The 25,696-nt window shown below is 45.6% G+C and overlaps 1 protein-coding gene across 5 annotated transcripts in view; it reads right to left on the bottom strand.

The window, feature by feature from the left end:
- ccser2b (coiled-coil serine-rich protein 2b) overlaps positions 1–25,696 on the bottom strand; it is a 141,675-nt gene that overhangs the window by 40,747 nt on the left and 75,232 nt on the right. For 4 of the 5 annotated variants that reach the window (XM_071391732.1, XM_071391733.1, XM_071391734.1 and 1 more), the window contains exons 4-8: positions 23,268–23,370; positions 17,554–17,635; positions 14,073–14,229; positions 3,647–3,727; positions 1,260–1,346 (exon numbers count right to left, since the gene is read on the bottom strand). In XM_071391732.1, coding sequence (XP_071247833.1) covers positions 1,260–1,346; positions 3,647–3,727; positions 14,073–14,229; positions 17,554–17,635; positions 23,268–23,370 — 510 coding nt within the window. The remainder of the gene's footprint in view (positions 1–1,259; positions 1,347–3,646; positions 3,728–14,072; positions 14,230–17,553; positions 17,636–23,267; positions 23,371–25,696) is intronic. The other variant, XM_071391731.1, reaches the window with a different exon arrangement.

Below are 25,696 nucleotides of genomic sequence, written 5' to 3'. Positions count from 1 at the left end.
ACACCAGTCTCAACGTCAATAGTGAAGAGGCGACTCTGTGATGCTGGCCTTCTAGGCAGAGTTCCTCTGTCCAGTGTCCATGTTCTTTTGCCCATCTTAATCTTTTTATTGGCCAGTCTGAGATATGGCTTTTTCTTTGCAACTCTGCCTAGAAGGCCAGCATCCTGGAGTCGTTTCTTCACTGTTGACGTTGAGACTGGTGTTTTGCGGGTACTATTTCATGAAGCTGCTTGTTGAGGATTTGGAAGGGCCTCTGTACGCCTATGTAGATATTCCATAAAAAATCTGCCGTTTCCAGCTACAATAGTAATTTACAACATGAACAATGTCTACAGTGTATTTTTGATCAATTTGATGTTATTTTAATGGACTCCCCCCCTTCTTTCAAAAACAAGGACATTTCTAAATGATCCCGAACGGTAGTGTACAAAATATGCATGTGCCAGTTTTCACGCAAAAGTTGGCATTTATAAAAACTGGACTTGACGTGAGAATGTGCTGATCCTCCCGCCGACTTTAGACCACGTGCACACACAGTTTATAGTGGTTGAAGTACTGCATTTCAAGAAGGCAAAAGTAGCCTAGTAGTAGCCTTGTGCAAATGAGTGACTGACCAGGTGAATCCAGGTGAAAGATGATCCCTTATTGATGTCACTTGCTAAATCCACTTCAATCAGTGTAGATGAAGGGAAGGAGACAGATTAAAGAAGGATTTTTAAGCCTGGAGACAATTGAGACATGGATTGTGTATGTGTGACATTCAGAGGGTGAATGGGCAAGACAAACGATTTAAGTGCCTTTGAACGGGGTGTGGTAGTAGGTGTAAGGCGCACCGGTTTGTGTGTGTCAAGAACGGAAACGCTGTTGGGTTTTTCACGCTCAACAGTTTCCCATGTATATCAAGAATGGTCCACCACCCAAAGGACGTCCAGTCTACTTAACACAACTGTGGGAAGCATTGGAGTCAACATGGGCCAGCATCCCCGTGGAACGCTTTCAATACCTTGCAGAGTCCATGCCCCGACGAATTGAGGCTGTTCTGAGGGCAAAGGGGGGTGCAACTCAATTTTAGGAAGATGTACACTAATTATTTATTTTATCTTTGAATACTAAAATAATTAGAAATAGGCATCTATTTTCTGTTATTTATTTTATTTCAATGATCAATGCAAGACCGAGTAAAGGATCTGAGACTAAGACAAGACCGAGACATTCAATATGTGGTCTTGAGTTCTACAACACTGCTAATAAGTACATACCACATGCTTGGTGAGCTGAGCAATGAGCCTATCTTTACTTCTCAACTCCTCTCTCAGCTCCTGCATCTCCTTCAACAGCTCCTCCACCTGTAAAACACAGAGAAGACACATCTTAGTACAGACACACAGATTTATTTGACCCCTACTGGCCTTAAACACACATCTCCACACGTCCGCCGCAGGGCTGCCAAGATCTGAGCCAGAATGCAATTTGTGAATTCTCCAGAGGACGGCAGGGAACACAAAGTCTAGCCCCAAAATACACAGGGGGGGGGGGGGGGGGTCCATCGACCAATCACAGGTCAGAGTCACAAACCTGGCTGTGATGTTGGGATGTCTCATTGCAGGAGGGAGAGACAGACGGAGCCCGTGAATGAGAGAGGGGAGAGAGAAATAGAGGAGAGAAGAGAGAGCGGGGAAAGACAGGGGAGAGAGTGAGAGAGAGAGAGAGAGAGGATAGACAGATGACAGAGCGAGAGATGGAAAGATTGTGAAAGAGGGGGGAGAGAGAGCGAGAGAGGAGGGGAGAGGGAGAGAGGGGAGAGGGAGAGAGGGGAGAGAGAAAGGGTGAGAGAGCAGGAGGGGGAGAGAAAGAGAGAGAGCAAGAGCACGTTTGGAAAGCCATAGGATGAAAGACAAAGGGAGATGCACAGACAGAGATGACAAGGCGAGAGGGGAGACACAGAAAGATTGTGAGAGGGGGAGAGATGAGGAGAGAGAGAGGGGAGAGAGAGAGGGGAGAAAGAGAGAGAAAAAAGGTGGAGAATGAGAAGTTGATGAGAGAAGGGGAAGAGCGAGCGAGAGAGTGCGCGAGAGGGGAGAATGCGAGAGTGCGAGGGGAGAGAGCGAGAGGGGAGAGCGCGAGAGCAAGAGCATGTTTGGAAAGCAAGAGGATGAAAGACAGAGGGAGATGAACAGACAGATGACGGAGCGAGAGGGGAGAGACATAAGATTGTGAGAGAGGGAGGGAGAGATGAGGAGAGAGGGGCGAGAGAGAGAGAGGGAGAGAAGGGGAAGAGAGAGCAAGAGGGGAGAGCAAGGGAGTGTGTGAGGGAGCGCGAGAGAGAGAGCGAGAGAGAGAGAGAGAGCGAGCGAGCGGGGGGTGAGAGAAGGGGGGAGAGAACGAGAGAAAGAGAGAGAAAGAGCATGTTTGGTAAGCCAGAGGATGAAAGACGGAGGGAGATGCACAACACACCTGTCAGGAGGGGAGAGATAATAAGCTGGGTCCGGGTCAAGGCAGCACATCAAAGGCTCAGCGCCACAGTGGGGCCCTGGCCATGCAACTTTAATGTGCCTCAGCCAAAGACGGAGCGGAAGCCCCAGGCCCAGACATTCTGATGTGCTCCCAGCCCAGCCGGGCTTCCTTTGGCCGCTACCCCACTGCCCACTCCCCTCCTTGGTCCCTACACTCCCTACACTCCAGCTCAGCCAGACAAACACACAGTCCATGCGTGACCAACAGATTAGTGCATACATGGCTATATACTGAACGTATAAATGTATTATAAATGCATGTTGGCTCCTGCTCCAACGCCGTGTGGTGTGAGTGCATGTTAGGAAATCCAGTCATAGGGAGCCTCTGGTTTGGAGCCTTCTCCATCCATGTCAATACACCGAGCTGAGCTGCTGTCGTACAGAAGGGTTCTGCTGGCTCCCAGGGAGGGGAGTGAGGGCTGTGGGTTGGGCTCCCCCATGTCGTTAGGGTCTTTGTGGTTCAGGTTAATCTCGCTCGCCCTCGTTGGTGTCATGCAGCAGCACCTCTCGCCCCCCCCCCCCCCCCTTCTCGCTCTTACCCACTCTCTCTCGCCCATCTCACTCTCTTTCTTTCTCGGCTTAGCTTTCCCTCTCCCAGACAGACAGACATGCTACGCTAAGCTGGTTGAGACAGAGAGGCAGGGGCATTGTGACATCGAGAGGAGAAGGAACAGAACAGACTACCTACCCCGTGTTTGAGTCATTTAAAAAGGGAGATTCAAGGTAAAGAGAAGAAATGTGCCCAGAACATGCAGGCAATTGCAAACGCTCACAATAGACACATACACAATGGATTCCAGGTTCAAAAAGGTAATATACCCAAACAAGCAGCCACACACCAACAGACCTAGCGCTGACACAGTGACAAAGATAACCAGAGAATGGAGAATGTACTATTACCCACAGCGTACACAAACAGAGTATGTACACAAACAATAAACAAACCAAACCACTAAGGCCATGTGTACACAAACAGAAGATGGTACTGGTAACATCAGGATAAACAGTCGTGGACAAATAACTATAACATGGACCAAATCCACTGTCTACACGGGGTTTGTTTGACAGTACACGTTCTACTGTAGTCCAGTGTGTGTGTGTGTGTGTGTGTGTGTTTAAACAGTGGGTCTTACCTGTCGAGCTTGAACGGGGTCCTCTCTGGATTCTGGACTCAATGTATCCAGAGTGTTGTCCATCTCACTACCACCCTCCACCTAGACAACACCACCAAAACAGACAGGATCCACTCATGTTAGGCTTGCTCCTTGCTGACTCACTCATGTTCCAGAGGGAGAGGAGAGAGGGTCCTGCCATGACTAACATGTAAATGTAATATTTATTTAGCCAACTGACGTATACCTTTGAGTTTTTTTTTGTGGCTATAAAGAGCCATTGTTTGGCTGGGGCTTATAACAGAAGGCTGGTCAACAACAGGGACTGTATCCCAGCAGTATAATAGCTGTGCTTGTATCTTTGTGACTCTTGCACACACTCAACTGAATAAACTCTCCAAACTCCTACCACCTCCACCCCCCGGGATGGGCCTAACTATGCCAGGAGTGGTTTTAGCATGTCTTGCTAACAAAAGCACTTAGAGTGCTCACACACTGCTCAGTAAGCCACTGAGTCAAAAGTTTGAAGGCATTAAGTGCACTTTATGTAGACCCAGTGACATGGGCTGTTTTTACAGAACACCCTCCGTTTGATAGAACCTTGGAGAGAGAAGAGAACAGGAGAGTGATTTCAATTGATCACTAAAAAAGTAAGTCCGTTCCTAACACAACCATGGCTTTTAAAAACCAAAAATATATAACTTCTCTTAATAGTGGCTCAGGTGAAAAAAAGATATTCCTGCTCGACTGGCAGCCGTAAACAGGAATGTTCACAGGACTCTATTTTCTATTCTAAGAAGAAACCAAGGTTCTGCCGTAAGATATTTTCGATGGGAAAGAAATTCAATGTGTTGAAGGGAAAATGCTTAATCTTGTAACAAGATTAAAGCGTCGGGGCCAGTAACTGAAAGGTTGCTGGATCTAATCCCCGAGCTGACAAGGTAAAAATCTGTCGTTCTGCCCCTGAGCAAGGCAGTTAACCCACTGTTCCCCGGTGCGAAGGCGTGGGATGTCGATTAAGGCAGCCCCCCGCACATCTCTGATTCGTTCATAAATTCAGAGTTTTGTCAGATTGTCGGTTCGTAAATTCAGAGCGTTTTCGCTCTCGGAGATTTCAGAGCGCACACTGGACGCTCTGGCCAAGTAGTAGGGTTGATCCGGGGCTTCTGACCACACAACGGCAGTCACGCACTTAAGGTAACTGGCTAACGTTGGCTAGCTTGCCACCTACTTCCAGACACAAATGAGAGAACACCTCACTCTGACCATTTCACTCGCCCTAGCAGAGCTGTTAGGCTGTTTTCATGTTATCCAGGGCGTCGGTGACTGTAACTGTGCTGCTGGCAACAATTGAATTATGCTTTGTTGCCAACCTTTATTAAACGGGTGTTGAGCGTTCGTAAATTCATCAGTTATTCTGCGCTCTGGCACACTCAGACAAGAGTGCTCTGAAATCGGAGTAGATAACCTAAGGTGCGTTCATAAATTCCCTCTGGCTATCGTTCATCTTTGTGCTAACATTGAGATTGTGCCATTTCCATGGCAACGTGTCATCTAACAGAGAGAAAAGGAATATCTTGTGCATTAGCAATGGCATGGGCTGCAGCCGCTACACATTCAAAGAGCTCTTTTAGTGTCAATCAGGCTTTCAATAAAGATATTCTGACACACAAGATGTCGCGCTATTCACATTTCAACAAGCACTAAATAGTTACTATATCTCTGATCATAGAGTGATGCAGTGTTTTGTGAGACACTTCCTATGGAGCTGCGGAGAGGAGGATGATACTGTATAGCAATACGAGAGGGATCAGTGTAGAAAAGTCAGAAAAGGGGCTGTCTGTCTCCAGCTCTGTCTGAACCCGTTATTTCCCTCCAACACCTCATCCTCTCAAACCACAGTCGTCTCAGTGCATAAGTAGGAGAGAGTCTGAAAGCTGCTCTTCAATTTGGCCGTCAATGTAGGCCGTCATTGTAAATAAGAATTTGTTCTTAACTGACTTGCCTAATTAAATAAAATAAAAATACACACTGCCTGGAGCTCAACAATGGAGCTCAGCTCAGCTCTCTCAGAGGGTGTGGATCTAAGATGGCCTGACCTCCCCTCCACTTAGTACTTGTGTTACACAGAAAACCCAAACCGTTGGCAGCATATCCACAAGTTCTGCCATGAGGGGTGACTGTACAGTTCCCTTAAGGAAAAGCACCTTTAGTCAATCTGCTTTCTCTGTGAGAGCTTCCCATGTCTGGAACACACTGCCATCAGACACACAACTGCACCACATATCACACCTTCACAAAAAACATGAAGACATGGCTAAAGGTCAATCAGACTTGTGAACATAATCCCTAGCTGTGTATTGCCGCTTTCCATGTTGTCTGTAGCTTGTGAGGTGTGGAAACACTTTGTTGCTTTTTGTGCCATTTCTCTGTCTGCGTGCTGCTCGTCCTATGTTGCGCTGTCTGCGTGCTGCTCGTCCTATGTTGCGCTGTCTGCGTGCTACGTGTTGCTTGTCATATGTTTCTCTGTCTGCGTGCTACGTGTTGCTTGTCATATGTTTCTCTGTATGCGTGCTACGTGTTGCTTGTCATCAAATCAAATCAAATCAAATTTTATTAGTCACATACACATGGTTAGCAGATGTTAATGCGAGTGTAGCGAAATGCTTGTGCTTCTAGTTCCGACAATGCAGTAATAACCAACAAGTAATCTAACCTAACAATTCCACAACTACTACCTTATACACACACACAAGTGTAAAGGGATAAAGAATATGTACATAAAGATATATGAATGAGTGGTGGTACAGAACGGCATGGCAAGATGCAGTAGATGGTATAGAGTACGGTATATACATATGAGATGAGTACTGTAGGGTATGTAAACATTATATTAAGTGGCATAGTTTAAAGTGGCTAGTGGTACATGTGTTACATAAAGATGGCAAGATGCAGTAGATGATATAGAGTACAGTATATACATATGAGATGGGTAATGTAGGGTATGTAAACATTATATTAAGTGGCATTGTTTAAAGTGGCTAGTGGTACATTTTTACATAATTTCCATCAATTCCCATTTTTAAAGTGGCTGGAGTTGAGTCAGTATGTTGGCAGCGGCCGCTAAATGTTAGTGGTGGCTGTTTAACAGTCTGATGGCCTTGAGATAGAAGCTGTTTTTCAGTCTCTCTGTCCCTGCTTTGATGCACCTGTACTGACCTCGCCTTCTGGATGATAGCGGGGTGAACAGGCAGTGGCTTGGGTGGTTGTTGTCCTTGATGATCTTTATGGCCTTCCTGTGACATCGGGTGGTGTAGGTGTCCTGGAGGGCAGGTAGTTTGCCCCCGGTGGTGCGTTCTGCAGACCTCACTACCCTCTGGAGAGCCTTACGGTTGTGGGCGGAGCAGTTGCCGTACCAGGCGGTGATACAGCCCGACAGGATGCTCTCGATTGTGCATCTGTAGAAGTTTGTGAGTGCTTTTGGTGACAAGCCGAATTTCTTCAGCCTCCTGAGGTTGAAGAGGCGCTACTGCGCCTTCTTCACAACGCTGTCTGTGTGGGTGGACCAATTCAGTTTGTCCGTGATGTGTACACCGAGGAACTTAAAACTTTCCACCTTCTCCACTACTGACCCGTCGATGTGGATAGGGGGGTGCTCCCTCTGCTGTTTCCTGAAGTCCACAATCATCTCCTTTGTTTTGTTGACGTTGAGTGTGAGGTTATTTTCCTGACACCACACTCCGAGGGCCCTCACCTCCTCCCTGTAGGCCGTCTCGTCGTTGTTGGTAATCAAGCCTACCACTGTAGTGTCATCCGCAAACTTGATGATTGAGTTGGAGGCGTGCATGGCCACGCAGTCGTGGGTGAACAGGGAGTACAGGAGAGGGCTCAGAACGCACCCTTGTGGGGCCCCAGTGTTGAGGATCAGCGGGGTGGAGATGTTGTTACCTACCCTCACCACCTGGGGGCGGCCCGTCAGGAAGTCCAGGACCCAGTTGCACAGGGCGGGGTCGAGACCCAGGGTCTCGAGCTTGATGACGAGTTTGGAGGGTACTATGGTGTTAAATGCTGAGCTGTAATCGATGAACAGCATTCTCACATGGGTATTCCTCTTGTCCAGATGGGTTAGGGCAGTGTGCAGTGTGGTTGCGATTGCGTCGTCTGTGGACCTATTGGGTCGGTAAGCAAATTGGAGTGGGTCTAGGGTGTCCGGTAGGGTGGAGGTGATATGGTCCTTGACTAGTCTCTCAAAGCACTTCATGATGACGGAAGTGAGTGCTACGGGGCGGTAGTCGTTTAGCTCAGTTACCTTAGCTTTCTTGGGAACAGGAACAATGGTGGCCCTCTTGAAGCATGTGGGAACAGCAGACTGGGATAAGGATTGATTGAATATGTCCGTAAACACACCAGCCAGCTGGTCTGCGCATGCTCTGAGGACGCGGCTGGGAATGCCGTCTGGGCCTGCAGCCTTGCGAGGGTTAACACGTTTAAATGTTTTACTCACCTCGGCTGCAGTGAAGGAGAGCCCGCAGGTTTTGGTAGGGGGCCGTGTCAGTGGCACTGTATTGTCCTCAAAGCGGGCAAAAAAGTTGTTTAGCCTGTCTGGGAGCAAGACATCCTGGTCCGCGACGGGGCTGGTTTTCTTTTTGTAATCCGTGATTGACTGTAGACCCTGCCACATACCTCTTGTGTCTGAGCTGTTGAATTGCGACTCGATTTTGTCTCTGTACTGGGACTTAGCCTGTTTGATTGCCTTGCGGAGAGAATAGCTACACTGTTTGTATTCGGTCATGCTTCCGGTCACCTTGCCCTGGTTAAAAGCAGTGGTTCGCGCTTTCAGTTTCACGCGAATGCTGCCGTCAATCCACGGTTTCTGGTTTGGGAATGTTTTAATCGTTGCTGTGGGTACGACATCGTCAATGCACTTCCTAATGAACTCGCTCACCGAATCAGCATATTCGTCAATATTGTTGTTGGACGCAATGCGGAACATATTCCAATCCGCGTGATCGAAGCAGTCTTGAAGCGTGGATTCAGATTGGTCGGACCAGCGTTGAACAGACCTGAGCGCGGGAGCTTGTTGTTTTAGTTTCTGTTTGTAGGCTGGAATCAACAAAATGGAGTCGTGGTCAGCTTTTCCGAAAGGGGGGCGGGGGAGGGCCTTATATGCGTCGCGGAAATTAGTATAACAATGATCTAGGGTTTTTCCAGCCCTGGTAGCACAATCGATATGCTGATAGAATTTAGGGAGTTTTGTTTTTAGATTAGCCTTGTTAAAATCCCCAGCTACGATGAATGCAGCCTCAGGGTGTGTGGTTTCCAGTTTACAAAGAGTCAGATAAAGTTCGTTCAGGGCCATCGATGTGTCTGCTTGGGGGGGAATATATACGGCTGTGATTATGATTGAAGAGAATTCCCTTGGTAGATAATGCGGTCGACATTTGATTGTGAGGAGTTCTAGATCAGGTGAACAGAATGACTTGAGTTCCTGTGTGTTGTTATGATGATCACACCACGTCTCGTTAATCATAAGGCATACCCCCCCCCGCCCCTCTTCTTACCAGAAAGATGTTTGTTTCTGTCGGCGCGAAGCATGAAGAAACCAGCTGGCTGCACCGACTCCGTTAGCGTCTCTTGAGTTAGCCATGTTTCCGTGAAGCAGAGCACGTTGCAATCCCTGATGTCTCTCTGGAATGCTACCCGTGCTCGGATTTCATCAACCTTATTGTCAAGAGACTGGACATTGGCGAGTAGTATGCTAGGGAGTGGAGCGCGATGTGCCCGTCTCCGAAGCCTGACCACGAGACCGCCTCGTTTGCCCCTTTTACGGCGTCGCACAGGGTCGCCGGCTGGGATCAGATCCATTGTATTGGGTGGAAGGCAAAACACTGGATCCGTTTCGGGAAAGTCATATTCCTGGTAGGAACGATGATGAGTTGACGTTAATCGTATATTCAGTAGTTCCTCCCGACTGTATGTAATGAAACCTAAGATTACCTGGGGTACCGATGTAAGAAATAACACATAAAAAAACAAAATACTGCATATTTTCCAAGGAACGCGAAGCGAGGCGGCCATCTCTTTTCGGCGCCGGAAGTGTTTCGGCGTCATATGTTTCTCTGTATGCGTGCTACGTGTTGCTTGTCCTATTTTCTCTGTCTGCGTGCTACGTGTTGCGTGTCCTATGGTTCTCTGTCTGTGTGCTACTTGTCTGATGTTTATCTGTCTGCGTGCTACGTGTTGCTTGTCCTATGTATCTCTGCCTGCGTGCTACGTGTTGCTTGTCCTATGTTTCTCTGTCTGCGTGCTACGTGTTGCTTGTCGGATGTTTATCTGTCTGCGTGCTACGTGTTGCTTGTACTATGTTGATCTGTCTGCGTGCTACGTGTTGCTTGTCATATGTTTCTCTGTCTGCGTGCTACGTGTTGCTTGTCTTATGTTTCTCTGTCTGCGTGCTACGTGTTGCTTGTCGGATGTGTCTGTCTGCATGCTACGTGTTGCTTGTACTATGTTTCTCTGTCTGTGTGCTACGTGTTGCTTGTGCCATTTGTTTCTCTGTCTGCGTGCTGCTTGTCCTATGTTTCTCTGTCTGCGTGCTACATGTTGCTTGTCCTATGCTGCTCTGGCTGCATGCTACGTGTTACTTGTCTTATGTTTCTCTGTCTGCATGCTACGTGTTGCTTGTCCTATGTTTCTCTGTCTGCGTGCTGCTTGTCCTATGTTTCTCTGTCTGCGTGCTACGTGTTGCTTGTCCTATGTTGCTCTGTCTGCATGCTACGTGTTGCGTGTAGTATGTTGTTCTGCATGTGCTCACTGCTCATTGTTTGTCTGTATTGTTATTGTAATAGTTTTTAATAACCTGCCCAGGGACTGCGGTTGAAAAATTTGTCAGCTGGCTAAAACAGGCACTTTTACTGAAACGTTGATTCATGTGCACTATCCCTGTAAAAATATACTCAACCTCACCTCACCCTTGGCAGTGATTACAGCTGTGAGTCTTTCTGGTTAAGTCTCTAATGTCGTGTCTACACTTGACACTTACATGCGACTTCTGCAATCAGAATATGAAGATCGCATTGAAAAGACAGTGTGATCTAGCTGACCACTTCAGGTGGTGGTCACGGATGCATCGTGTGCAGATTTCGTCTCAGTCTGGACGTAATCAGGGTACCGAAAGGGCATACAGTGGACAACGTCATCAGCACTCCTCCAACAAGTCTCCAGAAAAAACGTGTGTTTTGGGAATGAGGCACCTTTCCATTTTAACGTTGGGAGGAAATACGTTCCTAGCGTGTGACGAATGTGCTTGCTGGACTCATAAATTCTAACCAGCTAGCTAATATTTAGTAAAAATTTTTATGCTAACTGGTTTGCAATCCCTGTGTTGCGTGCTAGCTACAGAGGTTAGCTGGCTAGTTAGCTACAGTAATTAGCTACTGCCATCAGTTGCTGTTGTGCTATTATAATAGTTTGTCTCTTCCACTGTTTTTAGAATGCATACTGGCATTTGAATATAGTGCGGGAAAAAGGAATCCGGCCACAATAGATGCGGTCGGAATTCTATGATCAGATTACTAAAGCTGCATGAACTTTCAAGTCTAAACAAGGCCTATGAGCTTTGCACACCTGGATTGTACAATATTTGCACATTCTTCTTCTTAAAATTCTTCAAGCTCTGTCAAGTTGGTTGTTTATCACTGTTTGACAGCCATTTTCAAATCTTGTCATAGATGTTCAAGCCGATTTAAGTCAAAAATTTAACTAGGCCACTTAGGAACATTCAATGTCGTCTTGGTAAGCAACTCCAGTGTATATTTGGCTTTGTTTCAGGTTATTGTCCTGCTGAAAGGTGAATCTGTCACCCTGTGTCTGTCAGAAAGCAGACTAAATCAGGTTTTCCTCTCAAATTTAGCCTGTGATTAGCTCTAATCCGTTTATTTTTATCCCAAAAAACACCCTTGCCAAAGACAAGCATACCCATACCATGATGCCGCCACCACCGTGTTTGAAAATATGAGGAGTGGGACTCTGTGTTGTGTTGGATTTACTGCAAACATAACGCTTTGTATTCAGGACAAAGTTAATTTCTTTGCCACATTTTTTTGCAGTTTTACTTTAGTGCCTTATTGCAAACATGATGCATGTTTTGGAATATTTTTTATTTTCACGCTGTCATTTAGGTTAGTATTGTGGAGTAACTACAATGTTGGTGATCCATCGTCAGTTTCCTCCAAAAACAGCCACAAAACTCGGTTTTAAAATCACCTTTGGCCTCATGGTGAAATTCCTAGCGGTTTCCTTCCTCTCCGGCAATTGAGAAAGGGCACCTTTATCTTTGTAGTGACTGGATGTATTGATAGACCATCCAAACTGTTATTAATAACTTCACCATGCTCAAAGGGATATTAATTCATTTGTAAAAAAGTCTAAAAACATAATTCCACTTTGACATTACGTGGTATTGTGTTTAGGCCACTGACACAAAATCTCAATTTAATGCATTTAAAAAATTTGGAAAAGTCAAGGTGTGTGAATACTTTCTGAAGACACTAAACAGTATAAACAGTAAAACAGGAAACAAGCCACGAGTAAACAAATAACAGCCTGGTGTAATCAGACACGTCACCACCACATTTATCTCCCATTCCTCACTGACAGAGACACGCATTATTAGCCTTTGGCATCATCATTCCCACAGCCTCAGTTGCTGGAGCGTTGGGGAATCGCCCGCTGTCATCATTGATTCTGTCAGATTGGCACACAGAGATATGAATTGTCTGTGGGAGGTGGATGGGGCTGTGCAAATCTATGATGCGAGTGATGACAACAATGTTGACAATAGCCCTATGGGACTGCAGTGGGACAACAACAGAACCATTGTTGGGATGCAAAGAGATACTTGGAAGAGTCTCAAATGGCACCCTATTCCCTATATAGTGCACTACTTTTGACCAGTTCCCATAAAGCGTTGACCAGGACCAATAAGGCTTTGACCAGGACCAATAAGGCTTTGACCAGGACCAATAAGGCTTTGACCAGGAGCCAGAAGGCTTTGAACAGGAGCCAGAAGGCTTTGACCAGGAGCCAGAAGGCTTTGACCAGGAGCCAGAAGGCTTTGACCAGGAGCCAGAAGGCTTTGACCAGGAGCCAGAAGGCTTTGACCAGGACCCAGAAGTGCACTATATGGGGAATATTTTGCCATTTGGAACACGTATCATCCCTTGTGTCCAAGCTGGGAGAGAGTCAGGTTATAGATGGCTCTGTCTAAGGTGCTTTGTTGATCTAATAAAATAATATTTAGCATGGCTATATAGTCGGAGGCGCCGGGGATCATTTCGGGGGAATTAATTGTTTCCCAGAAGCAGTCAAAAGGTTGATTGTGTAATAAAAAAAATCCAGCTCGGCAGTATGTCACTGCAGTGAGCCTACTGTTACAGACACAGCATAGAGGAAAGATCCCAAATTGTCACAGAAGATGATATTGGTGCCAATCACTCTCCTACTCTCTTGGGCCGGCAGGTAGCCTAGTGGTTAGAGCGTTGGGCCAGTAACCGAAAGGTAAAAATCTGTCATTCTGTCCCTGCACAAGGCAGTTAACCCACTGTTCCCCGGTAGGCCGTCACCGTAAATAAGAATTTGTTCTTAACTGACTTGCCTAGTTAAATAAAGGTTAAATCAAATAAAAAATACTAAACTCACCGGCTGAGATACTATGTCCCAGCTAAACCTAGCAGATATGTACAAACACAGTGTCTGCGTAACAAAATGGCACCCTTTTTGACCCATATGGGCCCTGTAGTGCATCAAGGGACTAGAGTGCCATTTGAGACACATGCATTATGTGCACCCCTGCATCCTCTGGGGACTTTAGGGAGGAGGGAGATAAATGGAAAATCAATAGGGACAGGGCGCACCGACAGTGAGTATTGAGCATCATTCTTCAGACACACAGCAGAGAGAACTAAAGCCTCTCCTGCAGAAAGCAACACAGCCAATCTGACATTGTCTGTGCAGCCCACTGTTTAAAAGCATCCGTGACTGTGCAAATACACCTTAGACGTTGAGGGGAAAAGACCTGAGGGTAAAATTGTAGGTCATCAACGGAGCCTGTTGAATGACAATACACAGCTAATAATAATTCCAGCCTGGATCGGACTCGCCAAGATACAAAGGATCGTTTGACTCTAAAATTAGAGCTCAGTATGAGTCGCATCCCTAGTATAGACATAAAAACACTAATAGTGGAAATCAGTGAGTCAGTGTGTTTGAATCCCAACAATGCATGGAAATAGCGTGATTGTTGGATTGATTGCATTTAAGTGCATTGTCCACCGTGTGTGTGTGTGTGCGCTCAGAGTATGAGTGTAGCAGAAGCGGTGTGTGTGTGTGTGTGTGTGTGTGTGTGTGTGTGTGTGTGTGTGTGTGTGTGTGTGTGTGTATGGCCGACCTGCAGCAGTAGCTTCAGGTGTTCTAGCTGGGTCTTGACAGAGCAGCAGTCCTCCGCCATGTGTTTCAGTGTCAGCTCGTCCAGCTCCACGGCCTGGTGAAGACCTGCCAAGCCTGTGCCCTGGTACCCATCATACGGCTGGAACCCAACGTCACTACTGGAGAGGTAGAGGGACAGGGAGGCCGAAAGACCGAGAGAACACGAGAGAGAGGGGGGGACAGTCAGAGTAAGATGGGGAGAGAGGAGACAGTCAGTCACTGCACGTGAGACGGGGGTGAATCAGAGTCCCCAAGGAAGGAAGCCTGTGACAGCCGAGTGGCAGGCAGGAGGACAAGACATGTTACCCGCTTACCAAGGCACGAGTGGCTGTCTCCCACATGTCAGCAGTGCACACATACATAATTCAAGTTGACCTAGCTCAATCTCTCCATTAGGGATGTGGGAATGGAGGAACAGCATAGGGCTCTCCCACCCTGTTCCTGGAGAGTTACCCTCCTGTAGGTTTGAACTCCCACCTTGTTTCTGGCGAGATACCCTCCTGTAGGTTTGAACTCCCACCCTGTTTCTGGAGAGCTACCCTCCTGTAGGTTTGAACTCCCACCCTGTTCCTGGAGAGCTACCCTCCTGTAGGTTTGAACTCACCCAGTTTCTGGAGAGCTACCCTCCTGTAGGTCTGAACTCCCACCCTGTTCCTGGAGAGCTACCCTCCTGTAGGTTTGAACTCCCACCCTGTTTCTGGAGCTACCCTCCTGTAGGTTTGAACTCCCACCCTGTTTCTGGAGAGCTACCCTCCTGTAGGTTTGAACTCCCACCCTGTTTCTGGAGAGCTACCCTCCTGTAGGTTTGAACTCCCACCCTGTTTCTGGAGAGCAACCCTCCTGTAGATTTGAACTCCCACCCTGTTCCTGGAGAGCAACCCTCCTGTAGGTTTGAACTCCCACCCTGTTTCTGGAGAGCAACCCTCCTGTAGATTTGAACTCCCACCCTGTTTCTGGAGAGCAACCCTCCTGTAGGTTTGAACTCCCACCCTGTTCCTGGAGAGCAACCCTCCTGTATATTTGAACTCCCACCCTGTTTCTGGAGAGCTACCCTCCTGTAGGTTTGAACTCCCACCCTGTTTCTGGAGAGCTACCCTCCTGTAGATTTGAACTCCCACCCTGTTTCTGGAGAGCTACCCTCCTGTAGGTTTGAACTCCCACCCTGTTCCTGGAGAGCTACCCTCCTGTAGATTTGAACTCCCACCCTGTTCCTGGAGAGCAACCCTCCTGTAGATTTGAACTCCCACCCTGTTTCTGGAGAGCTACCCTCCTGTAGGTTTGAACTCCCACCCTGTTCCTGGAGAGCAACCCTCCTGGAGATTTGAACTCCCACCCTGTTCCTGGAGAGCAAACCTCCTGTAGATGTGAACTCCCACCCTGTTCCTGGAGAGCAACCCTCCTGTAGATTTGAACTCCCACCCTGTTCCTGGAGAGCAACCCTCCTGGAGATTTGAACTCCCACCCTGTTCCTGGAGAGCAAACCTCCTGTAGATTTGAACTCCCACCCTGTTCCTGGAGAGCAACCCTCCTGTAGATTTGAACTCCCACCCTGTTTCTGGAGAGCTACCCTCCTGTAGGTTTGAACTCCCACCCTGTTCCTGGAGAGCAACCCTCCTGGAGATTTGAACTCCCACCCTGTTTCTGGAGAGCTACCCTCCTGTAGGTTTGAACTCCCACCCTGTTTCTGGAGAGCTACCCTCCTGTAGATTTGAACTCCCACCCTGTTTCTGGAGAGCTACCCTCCTGTAGGTTTGAACTCCCACCCTGTTCCTGGAGAGCTACCCTCCTGTAGATTTGAACTCCCACCCTGTTCCTGGAGAGCAACCCTCCTGTAGATTTGAACTCCCACCCTGTTTCTGGAGAGCTACCCTCCTGTAGGTTTGAACTCCCACCCTGTTCCTGGAGAGCAACCCTCCTGGAGATTTGAACTCCCACCCTGTTCCTGGAGAGCAAACCTCCTGTAGATGTGAACTCCCACCCTGTTCCTGGAGAGCAAACCTCCTGTAGATTTGAACTCCCACCCTGTTCCTGGAGAGCAAACCTCCTGTAGATTTGAACACCCACCCTGTTTCTGGAGAGCAACCCTCCTGTAGGTTTGAACTCCCACCCTGTTCCTGGAGAGCAACCCTCCTGTAGATTTGAACTCCCACCCTGTTTCTGGAGAGCTACCCTCCTGTAGGTTTGAACTCCCACCCTGTTCCTGGAGAGCAACCCTCCTGTAGATTTGAACTCCCCCCTGTTCCTGGAGAGCAAACCTCCTGTAGATTTGAACTCCCACCCTGTTCCTGGAGAGCAACCCTCATGTAAGTTTGAACTCCCACCCTGTTCCTGGAGAGCTACCCTCCTGTAGATTTGAACTCCCACCCTGTTCCTGGAGAGAAACCCTCCTGTAGGTTTGAACTCCCACCCTGTTCCTGGAGAGCAACCCTCCTGTAGATTTGAACTCCCACCCTGTTCCTGGAGAGCAACCCTCCTGTAGATTTGAACTCCCACCCTGTTCCTGGAGAGCAAACCTCCTGTAGATTTGAACTCCCACCCTGTTTCTGGAGAGCTACCCTCCTGTAGGTTTGAACTCCCACCCTGTTCCTGGAGAGCAACCCTCCTGTAGATTTGAACTCCCACCCTGTTCCTGGAGAGCAAACCTCCTGTAGATTTGAACTCCCACCCTGTTCCTGGAGAGCAAACCTCCTGTAGATTTGAACTCCCACCCTGTTCCTGGAGAGCAAACCTCCTGTAGATTTGAACTCCCACCCTGTTCCTGGAGAGCTACCCTCCTGTAGATTTGAACTCCCACCCTGTTCCTGGAGAGCAACCCTCCTGTAGATTTGAACTCCCACCCTGTTTCTGGAGAGCTACCCTCCTGTAGGTTTGAACTCCCACCCTGTTCCTGGAGAGCAACCCTCCTGTAGATTTGAACTCCCACCCTGTTCCTGGAGAGCAAACCTCCTGTAGATTTGAACTCCCACCCTGTTTCTGGAGAGCTACCCTCCTGTAGATTTGAACTCCCACCCTGTTTCTGGAGAGCTACCCTCCTGTAGATTTGAACTCCCACCCTGTTTCTGGAGAGCAAACCTCCTGTAGATTTGAACTCCCACCCTGTTTCTGGAGAGCTACCCTCCTGTAGGTTTGAACTCCCACCCTGTTCCTGGAGAGCAACCCTCCTGTAGATTTGAACTCCCACCCTGTTCCTGGAGAGCAAACCTCCTGTAGATTTGAACTCCCACCCTGTTCCTGGAGAGCTACCCTCCTGTAGATTTGAACTCCCACCCTGTTCCTGGAGAGCAACCCTCCTGTAGGTTTGAACTCCCACCCAGTTCCTGGAGATCTACCATCCCACACCTAAACACCGGTATGTATCATCCTATAGGTTGTTCTCCATTTTCTTTTGTTTTCAGCACTTTTACCTCAAACTCATTTTGTCTCAATGCCATCCAGCAGCTCACCAGTTGTCATTGTGGAGGTGATCCTCTGCAGTCCAACAGAGCTGTCTTCTCCAGTGTGTCAGATGGGACATCCCATCAGTATCTACAACAGGAGACAAGCAGACAAAGGCATGGAGTCAAAGGAGGACCACACACACACACTGTGATTTGGCTAAATAAATAAATGCAACAGTTAAATGTTGGCGTAAGATATGATGCTAATATCCTCCGATATAACTGAACAAGACCTGCAGAAAATGTTAGTCAATTGAGTGCAAAAGATGGAAAAGCATGATCAATCAGAATAAAACACACATAATGCATTTTAGAAACACAGGTACTAGGAGAAGTTTTTCTGTTTTGTTTTGAGTTTACTAGCAATTTGAAATATTTGGGTCTTTATTTTGGTTGACATATGACCTTTCTGTAAGGCACATATTCCATGGCAAATTCAGCAAGTAGAGCTCTTGGAGGAATTCAAGGAAAGACAAAAACATGGGCTGGGAAGCCTGTGAGGTGAGATGGGAGGCGTGTATGATGAGACTTTGGAATAGACTGTTGGATATGCCAATTGCTAGAATAGCCAGCAAAGTTTTTCACTGGGATCTCTCTATAGCGGGTCTGGGGATCCGACATATCTGACCTTTTTAAACAGTAACTGAACATCCATACAAAATTGAATGAAGGGAGACTAGATGTTATTTTTTTTAAACTACTGAAATGAAAATGGGTGGAGGAGATCATGTTAAACCCACATGTTTAACGTTTTGTTGATTAAGGTGGACGATTTCAGGTGTGAGAGGTATGTTATGTACAACCTACCTGAACGCAGGTGGTCACTGTGTGCACAGGTAAGATCAGGGATATTGACCCTGTGTACTGAAACAGGTCGGAACTGTGGTGAAATGGAAGAGGAGAGACTTTGTAATTACTGTGACCTCGAAGAGGCAGATAGTAAAAATAACTTTATCCTTTATTGCTTCTTACTACAATACAGCCTTGTCTCTATTCCGGAAAGCCCACCAGGTATTATGTGGCTGAGCGACGAGGGAAAAGTAAGGAAAAAGTAAAAATGGTTGTTCGTCAATTGTATGTTCCGGTTTGCAGAAATTTTTGATAAAGCCTGGAATAAAATAAAAAAGACGACCTCTAATTAAATGTATTATTTCGTTCTAGACATAGGCCTATACCAAAACGCACATATAGTGCCTTGCAAAAGTATTCAGACCCCTTGGATTTCTGCACATTTTATTGTGTTACAAAGTGGGAATAAAATTGATTGAAATATACAGAAAATCCTAGAGGGAAACCTGCTTCAGTCTGCTTTACACCAGACACTGGGAGAAGAATTCACCTTTCAGCAGGTAGTGCTGAGCGATTAACTGAAATGTCAGTTATTTTTTGTTTTTGATACAGTGGGGAGAACAAGTATTTGATACACTGCCGATTTTGCAGGTTTTCCTACTTACAAAGCATGTAGAGGTCTGTAATTTTTATCATAGGTACACTTCAACTATGAGAGACGGAATCTAAAACAAAAATCCAGAAAATCACATTGTATGATTTTTAAGTAATTAATTTGCATTTTATTGCATGACATAAGTATTTGATACATCAGAAAAGCAGAACTTAATATTTGGTACAGAAACCTTTGTTTGCAATTACAGAGATCATACGTTTCCTGTAGTTCTTGACTAGGTTTGCACACACTGCAGCAGGGATTTTGGCCCACTCCTCCCTACAGATCTTCTCCAGATCCTTCAGGTTTCGGGGCTGTCGCTGGGCAATACGGACTTTCAGCTCCCTCCAAAGATTTTCTATTGGGTTCAGGTCTGGAGACTGGCTAGGCCACTCCAGGACCTTGAGATGCTTCTTACGGAGCCACTCCTTAGTTGCCATGGCTGTGTGTTTCGTGTCGTTGTCATGCTGGAAGACCCAGCCACGACCCATCTTCAATGCTCTTACTGAGGGAAGGAGGTTGTTGGCCAAGATCTCGCGATACATGGCCCCATCTATCCTCCCCTCAATACGGTGCAGTCGTCCTGTCCCCTTTGCAGAAAAGCATCCCCAAAGAATGATGTTTCCACCTCCATGCTTCACGGTTGGGATGGTGTTCTTGGGGTTGTACTCATACTTCTTCTTCCTCCAAACACGGCGAGTGGAGTTAGACCAAAAAGCTCTATTTTTGTCTCATCAGACCACATGACCTTCTCCCATTCCTCCTCTGGATCATCCAGATGGTCATTGGCAAACTTCAGACAGGCCTGGACATGCACTGGCTTAAGCAGGGGGACCTTGCGTGCGCTGCAGGATTTTAATCCATGACGGCGTAGTGTGTTACTAATGGTTTTCTTTGAGACTGTGGTCCCAGCTCTCTTCAGGTCATTGACCAGGTCCTGCCGTGTAGTTCTGGGCTGATCCCTCACCTTCCTCATGATCATTGATGCCCCACGAGGTGAAATCTTGCATGGAGCCCCAGACCGAGGGTGATTGACCGTCATCTTGAACTTCTTCCATTTTCTAATAATTGCGCCAACAGTTGTTTCCTTCTCACCAAGCTGCTTGCCTATTGTCCTGTAGCCCATCCCAGCCTTGTGCAGGTCTACAATTTTATCCCTGATGTCCTTACACAGCTCTCTGGTCTTGGCCATTGTGGAGAGGTTGGAATCTGTTTGATTGAGTGTGTGGACAGGTGTCTTTTATACAGGTAACGAGTTCAAACAGGTGCAGTTAATACAGGTAATGAGTGGAGAACAGGAGGGCTTCTTAAAGAAAAACTAACAGGTCTGTGAGAGCCGGAATTCTTACTGGTTGGTAGGTGATCAAATACTTATGTCATGCAATAAAATGCAAATTAATTATTTAAAAATCATACAATGTGATTTTCTGGATTTTTGTTTTAGATTCCGTCTCTCACAGTTGAAGTGTACCTATGATAAAAATTACAGACCTCTACATGCTTTGTAAGTAGGAAAACCTGCAAAATCGGCAGTGTATCAAATACTTGTTCTCCCCACTGTACAACCAATTGACCAAAGTTGGTTCAATTATTTGAATTACATTTGTTCGGGGGATTTTTCAATGAGCTCAAAGTGCACTGCAGTATCTCTAGAGATCAAACAGATCAAGCCCGAACTGTGCAATGAAGTAGGGAGTTGTAGCTTCCAACAGGCCCGAAAACATTTCCGGTCTGTGTTTCTTTTACGCTTACTACATACGGTATTAGAGATAGAAGAATGTGTGATCAAGGGACAGAGAGCAGTTGCTTCTCAAGGTATCTCTATCTGAAAATACATGATCTAAGTGATCAAAAGCTGGTATTCAGCAGTCATACAAGTATGCCTTATTTACTTTGAAGAACTACTAAAATAGTGATTTTGTCAGACAGCATAGGCAGCAGCTCATAGAGATGAGATGACTTGGAATGAAATAATAAAGTCGTCAAATAAAACAAATGTAATATACACAACAAATGAAATATTTTATTAAAGTAATGGTAATAAATGATGGTTAATAAGTGATAAGCAGTAATGGGCAGTCGCTAGCACCATGGGACTTTTATTAATTGTTTTATTCTGTGTTACAGCATTCAACCCCCATAATGCATAGGTCATTTAATGTTTTTTTTAAATGATCGAAACAAAAATCTAAAACCGTGATAATTTTTTTATAATCGAAAAGAAACCGAACCGACCTCAAAAAGCACAAATTGCTCAGCACTCTCAGCAGGACAATAACCTACAACACAAGGTCAAATCTACACTGGAGTTGCTTACCAAGAAGACAGTGAATGTTCCTGAGTGGCCAAGTTACAGTTTTGACTTAAATCTGCTTTAAAAAAAATCGATGGCAAGTCTCAAATTGCTGTTTAGCCATGATCACCAACACCTTGACAGAGCTTGAAGAACTATAAAAAGAAAAATGGGCTAATATTGCACAATTCAGTGACTTACCCAAGAAGACTCATAGCTGTAATTGCTGCCAAAAGTGTTTCTAACATGTATAAGTTCAGGGAGGATAATACTTACTTCATTTCTATTCAAAAAAGTTTTTAAAAAATCTTCCACAAAATTTTGGACCAAAAAAATTACAATTACATCCATTTGAATCCCACTTTGTAACAATAACATTTGAAGAAATCCCAGGGGTATGAATACTTTTGCAAGGCACTGTACATATAGATTGGTCCCCCCCCCCTTTGTTTTTACACTGCTGCTACTCGCTGTTTTTATCTATGAATAGCCACTTTACAAATTACCTAGACTAACCTGTACCCCCACACATTAACTCAGTACCGGTACCCCCTGTATATAGCCTTGTTATTGTTATTTTGTGTTACTTTTTGATTATTATTTCTTGAACTGCATTGTTGGTTAAGGGCTTGTAAGTAAGCATTTCACGGTAAGGTCTACACCTTTTGTATTCGGCGAATGTGACAAATACAATTCGATTGGGCCGTCTTTCACACTTTAATTCTTTCTTGGCTTTTAAAACCCGTCAACCCCCTTTTTTTGTGTTTAATGTGTCAAGGGATGGCTCGCCAACTGACGATTCGACACGCACAACAAAAAAATATAATTGTTTTTTAATAAGCCTTCACACACACACACACACACACACACTTTAAAGGAATGATGCTACTTTATATTTCTCAGTTCCTCCCCATACTCAAGAGTCCTAAAGTACATACTATATAACCAGTGTGTTCAGAAGAAATAAGCATATAAACCAATCTGATGCCTGAGACTCAGCTTGTCTCTCTGAGGGATTTCTCTCACTCACACAACTCTACAAACAACAGAACTTAAAGTAAAGCTTTACGGAAATGATCGGATTTAATCTTTAAACACCACAGAATTCTCTCAGCTTCCCAGGCTAAGTGGGATGAAAACACAGCAAAATAGAGATGAAAAAATAAGATCTGCGGGAGAGAACAACTCAATCCTCCCACGCTCGACATGCTGCTACCAGAGACAAAGAGAGAGACGAGATACAGTACTAAGCAAGGCAACTATGAACTCATCCCTCTCTGCATTGCTTAAGCCTCTGTTGTGTCTGGGTTCCCTGAAGACATGCATTCTTCTTTCACCCACGATTACGGTTCAAACGAGACCGCTATGGCACACAAACAGACCTGCAAATAAATAACCTGAGGTAGAGCGTGAATTGGTTGCTTTGAAAACTACACTGTCCTAGTCTGTCTGTGTGAACTCACTGGCAGGCAGGAGCCTGGAGATGCTGAAGAGCCTTGATCGGGCAGCTACAAGGGGAAGACTGAAAGTGCTGTTGATGTTTGGGGGTTTTCCTGTCACGGGAGTGTACAGTAAAAAATAGAAAACTAAGGCCTTCCCTTACCTGTACGGGTTTCATGCCTATAAGGGAAGCTGCTATAGGACTCCTCTCCCTTTTACAGGGGTGATGACCTCCTCACTCCAACTATGTCAGTCAAACAGGAAGGAGAGCACATTGGGAGGCTTGACATGGCCTTATGCTAATTCTAATGCCATGCTTCAACACATGACGCTTAGACCGTGAGGTGCATTGCTGTGTAGTCTGACAGCACAGCACTCTCCTTGTTCAGTCCCCTTTTCCTTGTTCAGTCCTCTGGTAGAACTACGTTGCCCGTTGGCACAGATCTAGGGTCAGCTTACCCTCCACCTAACCTTGATCATTAGAGGGAAACAACAACAACAAAAAGGTGCTGAGATCAGTGTCTAGAGACAAACCACACTCACCACTGTGCAAGGAGCCATGCTCAGGGAGGTCATCGTCCAGCATGAGGTCATCGTCATCCAGGTCACACCCAGACTCCAGGTTGTCCAGGTTGTTGAGTATGTCCTAGGGATGGAGACAGAGCGAGAGAGATTATTCAGTATGAGGCATCAGTTTTTTTCTTTCTTACAATAACAGAAGAGAAACCATATGAAAGTGAAGTTCATCTCCTTCAAAAGGGAAAGATGTAATTGTTGAACGAGATTGAAAGACCGAATTCCTTGGTAATTTATTATACAAAAAAAATAAACTGCTCTCTTGTTCAATAATGTATGGGCTAAAACTACTTCCATTAGAGTGAGACAGTTTTCTTTTGAAAGCCCCAATCTATGCCTTTTTTTTTTTTTTTTTTTTTACATTAAAACGGCAAGTCAAAGCCAAGGTACAAGTTTAAATCAATATGTTCAAATCTTTAGCAACAAAAGGTAAACAAAATGTGAAAATAAATTGCTTGGGCCTTTTTTCAAATTAATGACCATCAAGAAATAGGTTGAAAATGGTTACTTATTTAACAAAAAAACTAGGATACAGGAATATATCTGCCGGAGTGAGAAAATTCTATCGAAGAGAAGCACATTTTAGACAAACGGTGGGATGGAAGAACTTCAAGCGGGAGCGAGAGAGAGAGAGAAACAACAACCAATCCTTGGCCATGAGAGAATCGGTCTGTCTCCGTAGTCCATAAACAGTGAGGTTATCTTCTGGCCCATTTTCCTTTTGCTCTGGCCCCCTGCCTTCTCTTAGGGCTTAGTCACAGCACAGCGCTCCTGGGAAATGACATTTCCCCATGGCAGACGCCCATCCATCCATAGCAAGACATTACAGCCTTATCTCCTGCTATAAAAAAAAAAAAAAACACAGGAGCTCCGAGGAGAGATCAATGGCCAAGGTTTAAGTTCGCTACAGTTTTAGGGATCTCGGATCCCATAAGCAGCCCTATCGCTGGCGGCTTGCTCACTTCTCATCAGAGCTACAGACAGACACTCAACCTCTATGTGGAACTGCCTGGTACTTGAAGCATCTCACTGATATAGCTCTTAACCCTTTGACACGTACGAACACACAAACACATTCTACAGTGGTCCCTGCAGCGATACGCTCAAACAGGTGTGATTAGAACACTTATTTAGAACGTCCAGTTACGATTGACGCAACAGTCTGCGTTTGAGCTGGCCACAGAAACATTTAGCACAAACACAGTTTATACAATGTTATGTCCACAATGTGAGCAGTTTATTTTTGGATGCAAATGTTCAGACATTGACAGAAGTAGCGACAGCGTAACACAATTCTCAAACCGGACAATGTAGGCTACATTAGTCATAACGCTGAGGAAAGAGTAACCTAACACAAGCGGTCATATTTAACTAGCTCTAGGCTGACAGAAACCATAATAGGAATTAGCTAATGGTAATGACTATTTACAATTCCTCATATAATGAGTGACCTCACCAATGATGGAAATAATTTAGTAAAACACAAAAATCGAAAGTAGTCCGACAATGGGTAGTTTGTGCGCGCCGCCATGTTTGTTTTTTCGCGTCAACAAAAGATAAGAGGTTACAAGATGAGTTGGGTCTGTTTGCAGTATGCAGGTTGAAGGGGGTGTGTTGTCTACCATCATTCACTTCTGGAAGTTTACACGAAAGATGCGTGAACCATCCCTTCACCTGGTTTTGTTATAACAACGTTGGTCTGACAGACGTTTACGTGACAACCAGAATGCATTGTATGATGCCAACAAACATGGCGCCACACATATCTGGCCATTAACTTAGCATAAATTCATCATAATCAGTACAACCTTTAAAACTGTAACACATACAGTATGTGTCCATTACAATCTCTACAAGAATCGGAATGCCTGATTCGTCAGCATTACTTGAAAACATGTGAATGAAACAGCACAAGTCATTTTTCCAACAATTGTTTACAGACAGATTATTTCACTGTATCACAATTCCAGTGGGTTATAAATTTACATACACTAAGTTGACTGCGTCTTTAAACAGCTTGGAAAATTCCAGAAAATTATGTCATGGCTTTAAAAGCTTCTGATAGGCTAATGGACATTATTTGAGTCAATTAGAGGTGTACCTGTGGATGTATTTCAAGACCTACCTTCAAACTCAGTGCCTCTTTGATTGACATCATGGGAAAATCAAAAGAAATCAGCCAAGACTTCAGAAAAAAATCGTAGACCTCCACAAGTCTGGTTCATCCTTGAGAGCAATTTTCAAATGTCTGAAGGTACCACATTTATCTGTACAAACAATAGTACGCAAGTATAAACACCATGGGACCATGCAGCCATCATACCGCTCAGGAAGGAAACGAGTTCTGTCTCCTAGAGATGAACATTCTTTGGTGCAAAAAGTGCAAATCAATCCCA

Source organism: Salvelinus alpinus, chromosome 3, assembly GCF_045679555.1.
Source record: "Salvelinus alpinus chromosome 3, SLU_Salpinus.1, whole genome shotgun sequence".
In the NCBI taxonomy this organism is placed as follows: Eukaryota; Metazoa; Chordata; class Actinopteri; order Salmoniformes; family Salmonidae; genus Salvelinus; species Salvelinus alpinus.
The sequence above is the reverse complement of the archived record's forward strand: the minus strand, read 5'-3'. Positions and strand labels throughout refer to the sequence as shown.